The sequence below is a fragment of the Engystomops pustulosus genome, chromosome 3, assembly GCF_040894005.1.
Source record: "Engystomops pustulosus chromosome 3, aEngPut4.maternal, whole genome shotgun sequence".
Taxonomy (NCBI): domain Eukaryota; kingdom Metazoa; phylum Chordata; class Amphibia; order Anura; family Leptodactylidae; genus Engystomops; species Engystomops pustulosus.
In genome coordinates, this window is record NC_092413.1 from 167097147 (window position 1) to 167113115 (window position 15969).

Below are 15969 nucleotides of genomic sequence, written 5' to 3' on the forward strand. Positions count from 1 at the left end.
ATAAAGTTGCATTCACAGTATTTTACCCCATTGATCATATAGTGTTAGATGGCGACTACAGGGAAAATCTATATGATCACCATAGGCATCTAGTCGTTGCATCAGGTTTATAATAATTATAGGAGTAGGGTTTGTTACCTTTTGGCGGACCTGGACCACAGCTTTCCAGAAATCCTTAGCTTCCACTCTGTGGCAGTCATCACACATCTGTGACTGTACAACATAGTCAACTACAAAGACTTGCTGAAGGATTGCGCCATTCATCACCTGTCGGAAAATGAATAGTGTGAGCCGTCTGCTTAACAGCCAGAGACGTGCGGACAGCAGCACTTCTCCCGTTACACATGTCATTCTGAAGAATACTTGGAAGCACGGCCATCACTTCCAAGAACTAGAAGCAACAGAGGTAACAAGTATTTCTTTCCACCCCCACCAGTTCACCTACCTCCTTCTGTATTGTTAGTTTCACTTTCAGCCTCTTTGAATGTGGTTCTGTCCAAATAAATCCAGCATCAATAAGACGTACCTAGAACGATACCAACGCAGTCAGTGTCTAATCTTACTTGTTCTTTCAGTAAAGGTTTACATTCATGTCTTGCCATCTATACATTATAGGTTCACTGTTAACGTCACAAAGTTTTAATTTTGCCTTTTTCCCCCCATTGCTGTTTGCCACGTACATGTGAAGATTTCATAGAAAAAAAAAAAAAATTCTCAAGACACAATGTTCAATTTTAAAGACAAAAAACTAAATTCACTAAATTCAGTGTCCAGTGTTGATCTGAAAGCAGAGTGTCTGTAAGGGTAGAAAGTGACATCCAAGATGCCTCTTACTCAGGTTCCATTCAACCCAGTAACTTTTCTTCATGTCATCACTCCTTACCAATGAGAAAGGATATATAAGGATGGGTTGGCTAGATTCTCCTAACGCGTTTCGGGTCGGACGACCCTTTCTCAAAGATAGGAAATCTATCTTTGAGAAAGGGTCGTCCGACCCGAAACGCGTTAGGAGGATATACTATACATTCCTGTACTTTTCTTTTACCATTCTGGTTTTATCAATAAATTATTTGGAGTTGTAACCAGTGATACATTCGCTGATACTCTCAGTCAGTGGTCAGCGCTCGTAGAATCTAGACTCCGCTTCTTGGAATTGGCATCTTCGTTTTTGGGCTAGAGGAGCAGCAGACCGGGACCGCGTCCATTCCCTTGCTACCCTGTTAAAGGGCTTGATGCATACTAGCCAAGGTGGCTAATGGTGAGCACCCAATTTGGGACTTTCTTTACATTCACTAATTGCCTTACGATATCACCCGAGGCGCCGCCCTCCGTTGTCTCTGTTTTTTGTCTTTATTTTTTTTACAATGAGAAAGGATGGGAGAGCCCTTTCACTCTCAGATAAAAGGTGTTTCCCACAAATTTAATGCATTGCATAATCCTTTTACTCACTGGAAACTTTTTTTTTCTTTTTAAATGAGATAACTGAATATAAATAGAACTTCTGATTGGCGCCCCCTGCTGTTACCTCTGCATGTCCCTACAGTACGTGTGCAGCAAGTCAGACATGTGCACTAGAGTTCAACAAGACATATTCCACAGTCCTGGGTATTTTTTAAGTCAAATAATTTGTAGTAAATGCCAAACAGTTTTCCATTTTCATCGTTTACAGAAAACAAAATGAAAAAAAACATTCACAAATAGTAAATAAAAACCGGAAATACAAGACTGATACAATATACTGCAGTGCTTGGTATAGATGAAGAGTGTTGTGGGGAATTATGGGACTTGCAGTGAACTGCCACCCTCCTCTGATTTTACTGGAATTCTCTTTTTGGAAAAAAGACTTATTTTAGCATTTTCTTGCAGTTTACTTCTCTGCAGGTTCTACAGGGGTCTCAGAACAGAATGGTGGATACCGAGCTTCTGTCAATCACGCCCTTTAATCCCCTCTTTAAAAAATTTCTTCCCCTTTTTAAAAAATTTGCCATTTTCAAAATTCTAAATCACTCATACAAAGTAGCTTTGGGATGGTGCAGCAATTGATTACTTCTGCCTCTCAGGGATGACACAGGGATGACATCATCCACTGGTGCAGTACATAACTAATATGAGAGGAAAAGCCCAGAGCCAGGCAAAGGAGCAAGAGATCTTCATTATCATATTTTTTTATAATTGTTTTTTCAGCAAAACCACTCAGTTTAGAGATTAGACAAGATATGTTTCTGCATCAGTGCAGCTACAGCATTCTCAAGGTAGGTTTGGTTCATAATGCATGAAATCAAATGGTAGTGCAGTGGACGGGAATCCCTTCATCATATAGAAATATAATGCATTATAATGCATAAGACATTACCACCTGCCGGCCGAACAGCCACACCGGTTCTGTATTAACTATTAGTAAGAGCCCAAATAAGGAATACACGTAGAGAAGTCTGACAGACAGAGGATTTTCTGCCCAGATATCTGGACAAGATACAAGAATGATTACAGAATCCTCCATGTAGATCTTCAGCCTGTTTACTGCGGAGAAGTGATATGTCCTCCAGAAATACTCCGCCTCAACCAAAACAAACATTAAAGGTTGCTAACTGGATTTCGTTCCATGCTGTGCAAAAATAGAAGCCTTTGCTAAGACTGTTTAAGCTCATCATGATGTTGTGTTATGTGGTATGAGGGCTGCAATTTCCAGGTCTGGAAACTTTAACCCCCAGCATCCAGCAGAGTAGAATCCGTGTTCTTCATGGCTGGAATAGAATATGACTGATCGCAGCTCATAGCTGGTGAAAATGATGTAGAGTATCCTATGAATACAACAAACATTTTCCTTCATGCAAAAGTAATTGGAGAAGATAAAATAAGCTAAAATGCAGCTGAACACAGTCTCACAAATAAAAGCCTGGCCCACATGCCTGGTGCCATGACCAGTATGTATTTTAGATACTTGATACAGCTCACTAGACAAAAGGGTGGGGTTTAACAGAAAAGGGCGCAGTTCATTAAAAAAAAAAAAAAATTAGGCGCCTGCCTAATTAGAGTAAAACGTCACTTTTATTATAACCATCTAAAATAATAGTAGCATTGCTACCCGGTGCTCCATGAAAGAAAAAGTGCTTAAAAACAGTGTGACAGTTCTCTGGGTCTATAATGACCAATTTAGTATTAATATATGCTGTAGCACACAGGTAGCCAACACATAGGGTCATTGTTATTGTTACAGCAGTAGGAGTATTGAAAGTGACCCCTGTTGCCTTTAAATGTGGTTCGGGTGACTCAGAGACCTAAGTAGGTGGCCACTGGCTTAATGGCCTGATGCTTCTATTATTTGCTACATGTAGTAGGGTCCCTACAGCAGGCTCATGAGATGTCACTCCTGGTATAAGGTGTCACCCGGACCACATTTAAAGGCAACAGGTGTCACTTTCAATACTCCTACTGCTGTAACAATAACACCTCTACTGATTAACTGTCATATTAAGTGACATAACTGTGAGCGTAGAAATAAACACCTTATATACAGCCCTGTGCCCACGACCCTATGTGTTGGCTACCTGTGTGCTACAGCATATATTAATACTAAATTGGTCATTATAGACCCAGAGAACTGAGTCACACTGTGTTTTTAAGCACTTTTTCTTTCATGGAGCACCGTGTAGCAATGCTACTATTATTTTAGATGGTTATAATAAAAGTGACGTTTTACTATCTGTTTTTGTCCGGATATGGGTACTTTTTCTGCCAAGGGCAGCTCTGTAAAATTAGACTAATACTCCCTGCCGTGACATATGGTCCGTTTCGTCTGTATAAAATTGCCTAATTAGAGGTCTCAATTTCAAGTGTTCCCTCTAGAAACTTTGTGGAAACTGACTCACTTCCTCGCCTCCATTCTATGCATCTATGTATCCTGCGTAAATTCTGGTTGCTAGCAAGATAGAATTCAGAAGATTATGTGATATGTGTGAGGATAATAAAAGTAAGAAGCTCTGTTCTATAATATACCTTAGAAAACAATTTGCATTCACTTTACTATCAATTTATGAAAAGATAAAAGATGGTAAGAATAATCCTCCTCCAACTAGATTGCAGAGGTCTTGCGAATATAAAATCACTTAAAAGGGTTGGCCACCATCACAAAAATTTACCAGGGTTAGTACACGACCCTAACAGGGTCACCCATACAGTACTTATCTTAAAACCTTATTCAACTATTTAAAGAAAATCTACCATCAAGCATGATAAACCAGGGGCACTTACTTACAGATCCTGGCACCGAGACTGTGGCAATATTTGTTATCAATTGCCTCCTTTCTAAAAATAAACTTTTAAAATTATGCAAATGAGTCGGAAGCGTTACCAGAGCCCCTCAGCACTGCAGATTCACACGCTGTTACAATGAGCAAACAGGTCTAACTCTCCCTCTGCCTGTGTAATCCAGCAGCAGCAGGTCCGGCTCTGCTTATTGTAACAGCATGTAAATCCGCAGCACTAAGGGATTCTAGAAACACCCCCAGAACCCTTCAGGCTCATTAGTATAATTATACAAGTTGATTTTAGAAGGAAGGAGGCCATGGATAACAAATATAAGAAGATTACCACAGTCACACTGCCTGGATCCATGAGTAAGTGTCCCTGGTTTATTCATACTAGATTTTGTTGGTATATTTCATTTAAGATTTTAAGCCTACAGGTTTAAAGGGGTTGTCGTCTCGCTGGTAAGTGCCCCTGTTTGTTTACAGGGACACGGAAGCTCCACTGAGTTAGATTTTAATTAGATTTCAGAAGTATTCCATAAATAAAGTTCATAAATAATCCAGATTTTTAAAGAATTTTAAAGATTTCCACCTACAACTTATGAAAGCCAGATCGAATCAGCAACAGAAAACGTACATGCTGCAGATTTTAATCTCTGCACAGTACTTTTTGCAGAAACCCTGGCATACACATGAGATTTGAATATCTCACTTCAATCTTACGGTATAACACAATAGGGTTGCACAGATACCAAAATTTTGAGTGTGATACAATATCTGGAAAAGTATCCCGAAACTCGATACTGATAAGATACGTTTCTCGAAAAGAAAATATATGTTATTTGAGCACACCTAAACACTCAAAAATCTGGTCATGGTTACTGGAGCACACCGAACCCTTTCAGGCCGCATTCACACACTGCATTTTTAAATGCAACTCAAGCGCTGCATGGTTGGAGTTTCTCCTGATTGCAGATGTGTTTAGATAAGTCCTTGTATCGGGAACAAGTCACTCGTGTTTTGGCGGGAAACAATGCACAACACATATTGCTTATGCCTGATCACAAGGCTTTAGGTGTTGAAAAAAGAAAAAAAAACCTTGATCAGGAAAAACTCCTCCCTGCTGAGCTTGAATTGTGTTTCAAAACACAATGTGTGAATCCAACCTGAAAGAACACCCGCCACTAAATGATTGGGATTGATTAATTGATATGGTTTGTGTGAGAAATAGTTTTATAATCTTCCCATATACTTTCTGTATCAATTCCTCAGGCAGGTGCAGGAGCCATTATCACAGAGAGTAATAGGAGCCGTCTGATACTAAAGCTTGTGCACCCATGTGTCCATCACATTACCATGGACAGATTTCTATTCACTGGAAGTAAACATTTTCATTGCAGGACAGCAAGCAGAGATCTAGAAAACTGCGAGGAGATCTTTATCAGGTGAATTCTGATCACGCACTGCACAATGTAGGAGATGCTCTGCAAGGGTTCCTACCCCAAATACTATTCAAAATAGTCCCAGGCACTCTGTTGCTGAATCAATTAAACTATTTTATTGCAGCAATAAATCGTGAAGTTTGGCTCAACACCATGAGCCTTTGCCAAACACTGTAACAAGTGATAACAAGTGGTGAAAAAAAACTACAAATTTGAATTGACGTATCTATATATATAAGAAGATCACATGAGGAACAGTATCGACAGATACATACAATCATGTATCAATGCAGCCTCCTGAAGGCACTTTGTTTAGTCGCTTGCAATTGTGTTTACTAGTGACTCCTTGATTCCTGTATAGATCAAATACAAATAGGGGGAACTCTAGATAGAAATGTCACACAATCACAAAAGTGATCACCCTAAAGAAATTAGACAAAGCCCAATGTCATGAGCATGAATAAGAAAGCTATTACATGAATATTCTGCAGAGCATGATTACAGAAACAAACACATGAGAAAGCTAATATGCACGATTACTCTACAGAGCTGACTAGCATACAGATCCTAAGCAGTGCTGACATCTTCAGTGTCTAATACAATATTAAAGGGAACCTACCACCACGAATCTACATATAAAGGTAGATCAAGTGGTAGGTGGATCAATAGGACGTGAGGTTAGCCCTTTTAAGGGCTATCCTCAAGTCCCCGCACAGTTTCAATAACTTTTATTATCTTTATATGTAAATTTTGTTATGCGGCTACTGGGGCATGGAGTAGCCGGAGCTGAGGCTACATGGCGCGGCTACGAGGAGCTGCGCACCGAAGATTGTAGGGCGGCACGGTGGCTGAGTGAGTAGCACTTCTGCCTTGCAGCACTGGGGTCCTGGGTTCGAATCCCACTCAGGTCAACATCTGCAAAGAGTTTGTATGTTCTCTCCATGTTTGCGTGGGTTTCCTCCGGGTACTCCGGTTTCCTCCCACACTCCAAAACATACTGTTAGGTTGTTTAGATTGTGAGCCCCATGGGGACAGGGACCAATTTGACATGCTTGTGCAGCGCTGCGTAATCTGTGTGCGCTATATAAATAAAGAATTATTATTATTATTATTGTGGGTAGGAGGGGGAAAGAGGCTACTGGGGCGTGGAGTAGCCACGCCGTGTAGCCTCAGCCACGGCTACTCCACGCCCTAGTAGCCGCATAACAAAATTTACATATAAAGATAATAAAAGTTATCGAAACAGGTCGGGGACGTGAGGATTAGCCCTTAAAAGGACCTATCCTCACGCCCTATTGATCCACCTACCACCCGATCTACCTTTATAGGTAGATTTGTGGTGGTAGGTTCCCTTTAAGGAGCAATAGCTTGAAAAAACATTTAAAGAAAAATACAACTATGCCAAGGTCTGGGTCTTTCTACTGGCCGCTGTAGGGAACATGCTCATGTAATAGCTTTCTTATTTATACATGACATTAGGCTAGGTCTCCTTTATTTAGGGTGTTTGGCAGTACGATCTAGGGTTCCCCTATGTGTATATGATTGCTCATATGAGATACTATATCTTCTTGTATGTACATCATTTCAATTTTGTCATTTTTTAACTACTTATAACTTATATAACTTGTTGTTTTTTTAACTACTTATAACTTATATAACTTGTTGTTAGAGATTTTGGCAATGGCTCATTGAAAACATGAAAAATGTTCATTGATTCAACAACAGAGTCCCTGGATCTATTTTGAGCTTAGGCAGGGTGCCGAGGAGGAACGGCAGCTGCTCCGGCTCCACCATCTCCCGCCCCCTAGCTTAGAACGAATTGCGACTTTTGGAGACTTTGTGACTTTTGTTTTAAAAAGTTGTATATGCACTAAAGACCAAATGCCAATATCAATAAGGGTAAACTGCTAAGATACATCTGACCCAATCCTATGTAGCGCTTGAGGTCGATATTGCCAGAATCTGGATATCAGCAACATGTGAGCCACCTTGCAGAACAACACAAATGCATTTTCATTAAATTTCACAAGTATATGCGACTATTCGACCAAGTCATACCTTGCTCAAAGAAGCCTTCAATTTTTTGAGACACAAAGTGAGCAGCTCCCTCGATTCCAAAGCACATTGGATCCATGTTCCCGGAGGTTGTAAGTAGCTAAACAAATAAAAGAAAGGCGTAGCATCAAAGTTATCTCATAACATTGAGCCTAGAGAAGTTTCTAAATGAATATCAGATTATGGGTAACGTTCCAAAAACACTGAGAATTACTTTTTTAGCATGTTGTATGCTCTAACACCCAGAACCATCATCTCGCGTTAAAAGGAACCCCGATTGTCTTAAACCAGGAACCTGCACCAATCAGCAGTTTCCCCACCTTCCATTATAGAGGGAACAAAGGCGGAAGCTCTGTCCACTGTGCAGCCAACTATACCAGGGATCTGCAGACAGCTCCCATTAACTTGGATAGAAACACCAGATTGTTACAGGATGTCAAAACCCCACCAATCAGATACTAAAGATCTATGTTATGGATAGGTCAACAATAATGGATAAGGACTCAGACAACCCCTACCGTTTATGATGGAACTCTATACAGCGCTAATCTCAAGGACACCACAGCCACACATTAAAGACTATAGTCATTTCAAGGAAAGCAAAATACATGATGTTTTTGTTTTCTGTCACTAGGGTCAGTAACATTTTTATGTTCAGAGGTTTTTTCCAGAGACTTCTTTATAAGACTTTAAATGTGATGAAAAAATTTAAGTATAAATGTAACCAAATGAAAAACACTTGTAAAACATCATAAAAAGTCTTAAAATCCAAAGTGCTTTCACATGTGTTATACAAACACTAAAAACTGGTGTTCTGCTGAGCCCTAAGGGTGTAGATGGTAAGCACATATGGCACAGGGTGTTATGGACGATATCGCACAGTAGTAAGTTAGTTAGGAGATGGAGAATATTTGTAGTTGTGACACTTACCGTTCACACTGTTTGCAGAAATGTACAGACACTTGCTTGGGTATCCCTTCACTGATGTCTACTTGGGTCCGTAAACAGGCCACACACATATTTGCAGGATTTGGGGGGATGGGCACGCCACATTCGCAACAAAGGCTGAAAAATAAATAAAACACATAATGATCAAACACAATCTATTCTTAGGGGAGATGGTGCAATTTAACATACAGTCTCTTGGGCTGTTGTTGCAGCTGTGAGACTTGGACACACAGGGTCACAATGCAATTCCCATAGTGGACATTCTGCAGTAGACCCCATCACAGCAACAACCAACCATAAGCATCTGTATTTGCTATTATATGGCAAAGGTTAAAAGTAACCCCAGAATCTGCAGCAATGATTGGCATGATGTGGATGTGTGAGGAATGGGGGTAATTGGAGGTAGGGTTGAGGCAATACAATATATATTCAAGGCTCCTGTTACTGCAGGTTTTTGAGCAGGTCTGATATCAGCCAAGCAGCACAGTGTCACCAGTAATAGGAGTTATTAGTCATTTACTGTTGATAAGAAGTCATTTCCGCAGACTCTGTACAAAAACCACCCGCACTAACAGGAGCTGCTGTGTTGGAACGAAGGAGACAAGTAATCTTCTTATATTTGTTATCCGTGCTCTGCGGGTGTTACCGGAGCCCCTCAGTGCTGCTGCTTTACAGGCTGTTACAATGTCTCCATCTTCCCACCTACAACTCAACCCCCTTCCCTCTGTCTGATGTAACCTCACTGCAGAAGAGGAAGTTTCATCACACAGTGGGAGGACTAGGTGCTCCTGCTCAGTTTGACAGCTTATGAAGCTACAGCACATTACCACAGTCACAGTGCCTAGATCTAGGAGTAAGTGCCCCTAGTTTATTAGAATGGATTTTGATGGTAGATTTCCCTTTAACAGCCTTTCTGCTACTTTGCAAACTTCTCTTCATTTTGGACTACCTAGAGAAAATGCTTGCACCAAAATGCGGAGACCTTTTCTGTAAATGTAAGTAGGCGCAGTTCATAAATCTGTCCAAGAACGGCTTGAGGAAGAATTATGTAATTCAACATTTTGTACATGGAGACAGGTCCTTTATAGGGATTTACCTTAAAGAGAACCCGTCATGCAAAATAACCCCCCTAAACTAAATATATTTTCATAAACTGCCATTAGAGAGCATTGTCTCTATACCTTCATTGTCCCTCTACATGCCTGTAAAACTAAGCAATGAAGTCCTAAAGCTGTATGCAAATGACCTGTGAAATGTCCAATGAAGCATTAGCATATTCAAGCTGTCCGTCTTATTCATGAGTGGGAGGCACAGCCACACCCCCAGTGCATGACTGACAGCCTGTATAATGATGTGAGGCTGTATAATGATGTGGTTTCTGGTGCTGGTGGCCACACCCCCAGTGCATGACTGACAGCCTGTATAATGATGCGAGGCTGTATAATGATGTGCTTCCTGGTGCTGGTGGCCACACCCCCAGTGCATGACTGACAGCCTGTATACTGATGTGAGGCTGTATAATGATGTGCTTCCTGATGCTGGCGCCCCCTGCAGTCTGTGTGTGTGTGTGTGTATAGGAGAGATACAACAGCTCCAGGGAGCCATGTTACAGCAGAACATGTCAGATTCATGTGTAGCTGATGTCTGTGTCTATCACCTGTATATTAGGAGGATGCAGCATGTCAGCAGATGCAGCACACACACTAGCAATGCTTTACTATACATTACACACAGACATGAGCGAGGGGAGGAGAGGGGTAACAGGGGTGACATCACTGCCTCTGACCATGTGACCAGCCTCATTTACATGATAAAAAAAATAGATGATTTTACAATGAATAATGTATGAAATAACTAGATAAAGGCTGTGATGGGATCCTTGTGAGCTGCTCCAACAGGTAGTAGTGACAGGACTAGTGACACAGAGCTGATGACAGGTGTCCTTTAATAGATATTTTTAAATATCTGTGATGATAAACCCCTTAAGGATCAAGAATAGGTCTAAGAGTTTGCTTTAATTTTTGAAAGTAACTTACATGTTCCCTTGGCTGCTTGTGGCTGGTCCTGTCATGTACTCCATCTTGGTTAGCCTGGAAAACAAAGGAATGTTCAGTTATCTATCCCTGTCAACAGGCCATGAAGGATTATACAAATTGTAAAAAAAAAAAATCAATACAATTTCAAATAGTGCAAAAAAAAAAAAAAACAGTAGACAATTCAGAGTGTGGTTGTACTTCGCTGGTGGAGGAAGGGGTAGCCCACACGTTTCCTTCAAATAATTAAAAGCGATTAAAAATACACACTACACCTGCGCTTTCCTAGTAATATAAAATGATAGTCAACGTAATATCTGTGATGAAGGTACTACAATAACCATCATTATATTACTAGGACAGCACAGGAGCACTGTGTATTTTTAATCATAATAATACAAATTTTAATTATTGGAAACATTGAAGACTTTCCACAGCGGAAGTAGAGGTCGATAATCCTCAGTGCATACAGTATCAGAAAAGTAGAGGAGATTCAACCTAGTCATTCAGACTTTGCACAAAGGGAAAAAAACAACAGCAGAGTACAGAGTATTGAATGTAGCTGCAGCGTCATTGTTTCCGATGTGTAGGGTACATTAGACCACCAAGAGTGAACTACAGTATAAAAAAAAAACACTCTAAATCTTTATTATTAAGTGGTTTTAAAATCCACAATGGAAGTTACTTTGGGACACACAAAATCCATCATCAAGGGATAATCAGGAGGCCACTATACATAACAGAAGCTGGGCATATTCCTCTGAAATCAGCGAATTTACATGACATTTAATGTGTATGAACAACTGGTCCAAGTGAGATCTTTCTCATCTGTCACAAAACTGATCTCATAAATTGCCTGACAATCAAAGCCTGTGACACACAGTAAGAGGCAGCTCCATTATAAGGGATAGGAAGTTTTTGGTTATACCATTGGTGGAGAACCTATGGCACGTGTACCAGAGGTGGCACTCAGCACCCTCTCTATGGGCACCCGCCCCATCACCCCAGCGCAGAGTTCGCCAGACAGGACTCAAGGCCTCTTGCAGTCCCAGGCAGCCCAGGACCCTAGAAAGAAGCTACAATGATAATCCAAACTTCCTTGCCTTCTATCTACTGTATCGGTGTCCTCAGGTGCCTATACAATTTAAACATGTGACAGAGCAGGGAGTAATAAGTTACTGCTTAAATTGTAGCATTGGCACTTTGCAGAAAATACATGTGTTTAGGATGTAGTTTGGGAACTCAGCGTCTAAAAGGTTTGCCATCAATGTGTTATATCATCATAATTGATGAAGAGGAGACCTGTATCCAGTCTACTAACACATCTGCAAGATCAGTCACAAATCTAAGGACATAATCCACCCAATAATATCACGATCCATTCCTACTGTTTTCTGACAGATCAATGAAGGGGAGAATAGCAGATCGCTATTTAAATGGATCCATTAGATGTTTTTACGTGTTATGACACAGATGTCGTTCCTCAGGTGACAAGTAGCCACCCCCCCCCTTTTTTTTTATTACGGGGGCTCCTCTTCTATGATAAGTATGGAGTCCTGTCTCCCATTCCCGGGCCTCCTCTCCCATGAGGTTATATGTGTGTAGTAAGCACACGCTGGATATACTGACCCCGGCCGCGGCTGTCTCCTTCCTTCCTCAGGCTCTGCCTCACGAGCAGCAGCCGATCACAGCCCGGAGCTCAGCAGCACCATGTGGCAGGAGAGACTTCCGTATACGTCACAGGCCGCAAGTCCTTCATTGAGGCGTCTACACTTCTGCCTGTCCCCAATGTGATGCACGGAGAGGCCATGTACTGCTGCGGCTGGAGATAGATTATCCACTACAGTGCAGTGTGTACAGCTCAGCCTTCAGTTGTCTTTCTATACCGGCCTCACCCCCCCCCCCCCCTCATATTATGGCTGCCCGTAAAGGTGCCAGTCTATATACCAGTCACTACACCATATGAATAGGATCAGCAGCTACTCCCTGCAGTGGTAGTCACAGCATCCCATGAATAACAGCTCAAGTGCTACATCCAATACAACCAAATAACACCCACTACCCCTAGAAATAGTCACCGCAGGAGGTTTATAAGACTAATGCTCACGGGTGCCATAAGCTAGCCCCACAATTGTATACTTCCCAAATTTTGTTAGAAAGAGGGACAAAAGATGTGATGTACTAGTGATGCGTCGTCCGTGAACGAGCGGCAAGCCGGTTCTTTTGCATGAACGATTCGAGTCAGCTCCCTTCAGCCGATAGTTCACTTTACCCCTCCCCTAAATGGCTCGTCACGCCCCCTTTAACAAGATAATATTGGGTTGAAAGTGGTGTGGAGTGGGGGACTGGCTGGACTGAGGATCCCTATTATATATTTAAGGTACAGTGGAAGGACCCAAATGTGGTTTTGGAGGTATCAGATGTTCCTGGCGCTCAGGCATACAAAGTTCTTCAAATCAGTATCTTACAAAGATTTTTTATTGCAACCCGTTTCGGCACGGAATCCAATGTTATTATTATATATTTAATGGGGAGCTGCTCAGGAGCCAGAAGAGTCTAATGATCCAACTCACTAAGAAAAGCTGGACTTCCCATCACTACAGGGTGTCTTGGGCGTCGCAAAACCCCCCGTTTTGTTCCACCGCTTACTTCATCTCTACACCTCCTTCTTTTATTGTGCTCCCCTCAGCAGCTCACTCCTATATTGCGCAAACAACAGCTCCCCCTCTTATTTTGCCCCCCAGCAGCTCCTCATCTTATTGTGCCTACCCACCAGTTCCTGTTATCCCCCCACCCTCAGCAGCTACTCCTGTTACTGTGACCTACCAAAAGCTCCCCTTCTTATCCCCCTCCCCAGCCGCTCCCCCACTTATAGTGCCTCCACATTAAAATAATATACACAGATACTCACCTTTGCCTGTCCCACCACAGCAACTCCTTTTGCCTTTCCTTTTGCTGTATGTAGCAGTGAAGCCAACACGCAGATGGCATCACATCACACTTGCCGATTCACAGCATAGGCACAGAGATAATGCAGGGAGGTGCTGGCATTATTACTGAGGATGCCAACATAGTTGATGTCCCGGCACGTACTTCCCACCGGTTGAAATATCAGGACAGAGCCCCAAAAACCATGACTATGCCACTCTATCTGGGATGGTTGGGAGGTATGCAATTGGTGGCTAATTCATGGCCCCCTTTGTTTTCTAATGTTAATGCCACAATGAGCTAAGGTGTATGCACCGTGACGGTGTTGACTGGCTGAACTGCAAATTATAGAGCAAGTCCTATTCCTGCCCAGATTCGTAGCATGGCCAGTCTTCAGTGCAATCAGGAGGGCAGACTGGGCCAAGCAGTCTGGGAATGGTGGGGGCGGTCGAAAAATAGAAAACCTTTTGAAAAATAAAAAAACCTTTCTGACGCACCACCGCAGCTCCTCTACTTGATGCAGTCCGGCCGACAGTGACAGCTCCATGCACCCTGGCGTCGCACAGATTGTGACGTCAGCAAGCGGCTGTAATAAGCAGGCCGCCATTCTTTCCTCTGTACACCCTGGATATACTGACACCAGCCGCGGCTGTCCTCTTCATCACACAGTGCCGCCTGAGCAGCAGCGGATCACAGCCTGGAGCTCAGCACTATGTGGGAGGAGAGAATTCCATATACGTCACTGGCCGCAGGTCCCTCACTGTGACATAGTCTGTAAACCGCCGGCGCACACAGAGCTGTCACCGCCAGCCAGACTGAGAGCATAAAGTAGCGGAGCTGTGCAGGAGTGTCAGAAAGGTGGGTACATGGGTTTTTTTATGTACTGGGGTGGGGGGCAGGCTGGCTGTATACAGGGGGGGCTGGCTGTATACAGAGGGGGCAGAATGACTGTATACAGGGGGGGCAGAATGACTATATACAGGGGGGCTGGGTGTATACAGGGGGTGGCTGGCTGTATACTGGGGGCTGGCTAGCTGTATAAAAGGGGTGGCTGGCTATATACAGGGGGGCTGGTTGGCTGTATACAGGGGGAGGGGCTGGCTGGCTATATATAGGGGGCTGGCTATGTACTGGGAGAGCTGGCTGGCTATATACTGAGTGGAGCTGGCTGTTTACAGGGGGCTATATGTATACTGGGGGGCCTGACTTGCTGTATACTAGGGGGGCTGGCTGTATACTGGGAGGTTGGCTGGTTATATACAGGTGGCAGGCTGCCTATATACAGGGGCAGGCTGGCTTTATACTGGGGGAGTCTGGCTGTATACTGGGGGAGCAAGTTGGCTGTATACTGGGGGGCAGACTGGCTGTATACTGAGGGGGCAGACTGGCTGTATACTGAGGGGGCAGACTGGCTGTTGTGAGACACTGAAGGGGTTAACTGTGGATGGGCGGTATGTTTCCCCTGGGTTTTCCTACTATGCAAGGCCCTAATGCTGAGTTTGTGTTATCCAGCACCTTGGACACTGGTGGTTGGAGCAGCCTAATCAGGCTGCATAAAGCTGCTGAGCAGAGTTGAGAGCGTTGTCTCTCTGAAAGGAGGCTGGAGAGCACACACAGCCCTGACCTCTGTGCCTGGAGCGGCAACATCTTTTATGTTTTATTGGTGAGTTAGAGAAACTCTGTTTAGTTAGCACCCAGACGGGTAGGATATTGTTTGTTTTGATGCCTGTATGTGAAGGCTGTTTTATTTTGTTCCTGCTGCTGCAATAAACGCAGGCGAGACTTGTTTTGGACTGTACCTTGGTGTCACTGTCTTGAACTGCATCACAAAACCCCGCTACCTCAGACTCTACCGGGCCAAATCTCCCACATATGGTGCTTTGGATTGTGGGCATTTTAAAAGACACACACCTGAAAAGGCTCGCTACATCCTGCAACATTGCATGGCCTGGGTGAAAGCAGCAGGCAAATTGCAGGATAAAGCCAAGATGGAGGACTTTATTAAATACCTGCAAGAAGAGTCCCAAGCTAATCGCCGACTGCAGCAGGAGGAGCCCCAAGCTACAGCTGCAGCAACCCATGCTCCAGCAACAGGAGGAGAGGTCCCGCCAGCAGCAAGCCATGTTCCAGCAACAACAGGAAGAGTCCCGAGCCATGTTTAAGCTAATGATGGAAAAGTTTTCTGGCATTATGGCAGCACTGCAAGCATCGACTACTGAGGGGTCCCATACTGGTTTGCAAGGGTACCCGGTTGTCCAGCATTCCGCACGGGCTGCAGTGCAGTAGGCCTTACAAAAAATGACAGCGACCGACGAC

General features: G+C 43.1%; 1 protein-coding gene across 1 annotated transcript in view; it reads right to left on the bottom strand.

The window, feature by feature from the left end:
• NMD3 (NMD3 ribosome export adaptor) overlaps window positions 1-12605 on the bottom strand; it is a 33534-nt gene extending 20929 nt beyond the window's left edge. The window contains exons 1-6 of the mRNA XM_072142899.1: window positions 12355-12605; window positions 10729-10782; window positions 8675-8809; window positions 7748-7844; window positions 446-526; window positions 139-267 (exon numbers count right to left, since the gene is read on the bottom strand). Coding sequence (XP_071999000.1) covers window positions 139-267; window positions 446-526; window positions 7748-7844; window positions 8675-8809; window positions 10729-10772 — 486 coding nt within the window. The 5' untranslated portion in view covers window positions 10773-10782; window positions 12355-12605. The remainder of the gene's footprint in view (window positions 1-138; window positions 268-445; window positions 527-7747; window positions 7845-8674; window positions 8810-10728; window positions 10783-12354) is intronic.
• Between the last annotated feature and the right edge of the window lie 3364 nt (window positions 12606-15969).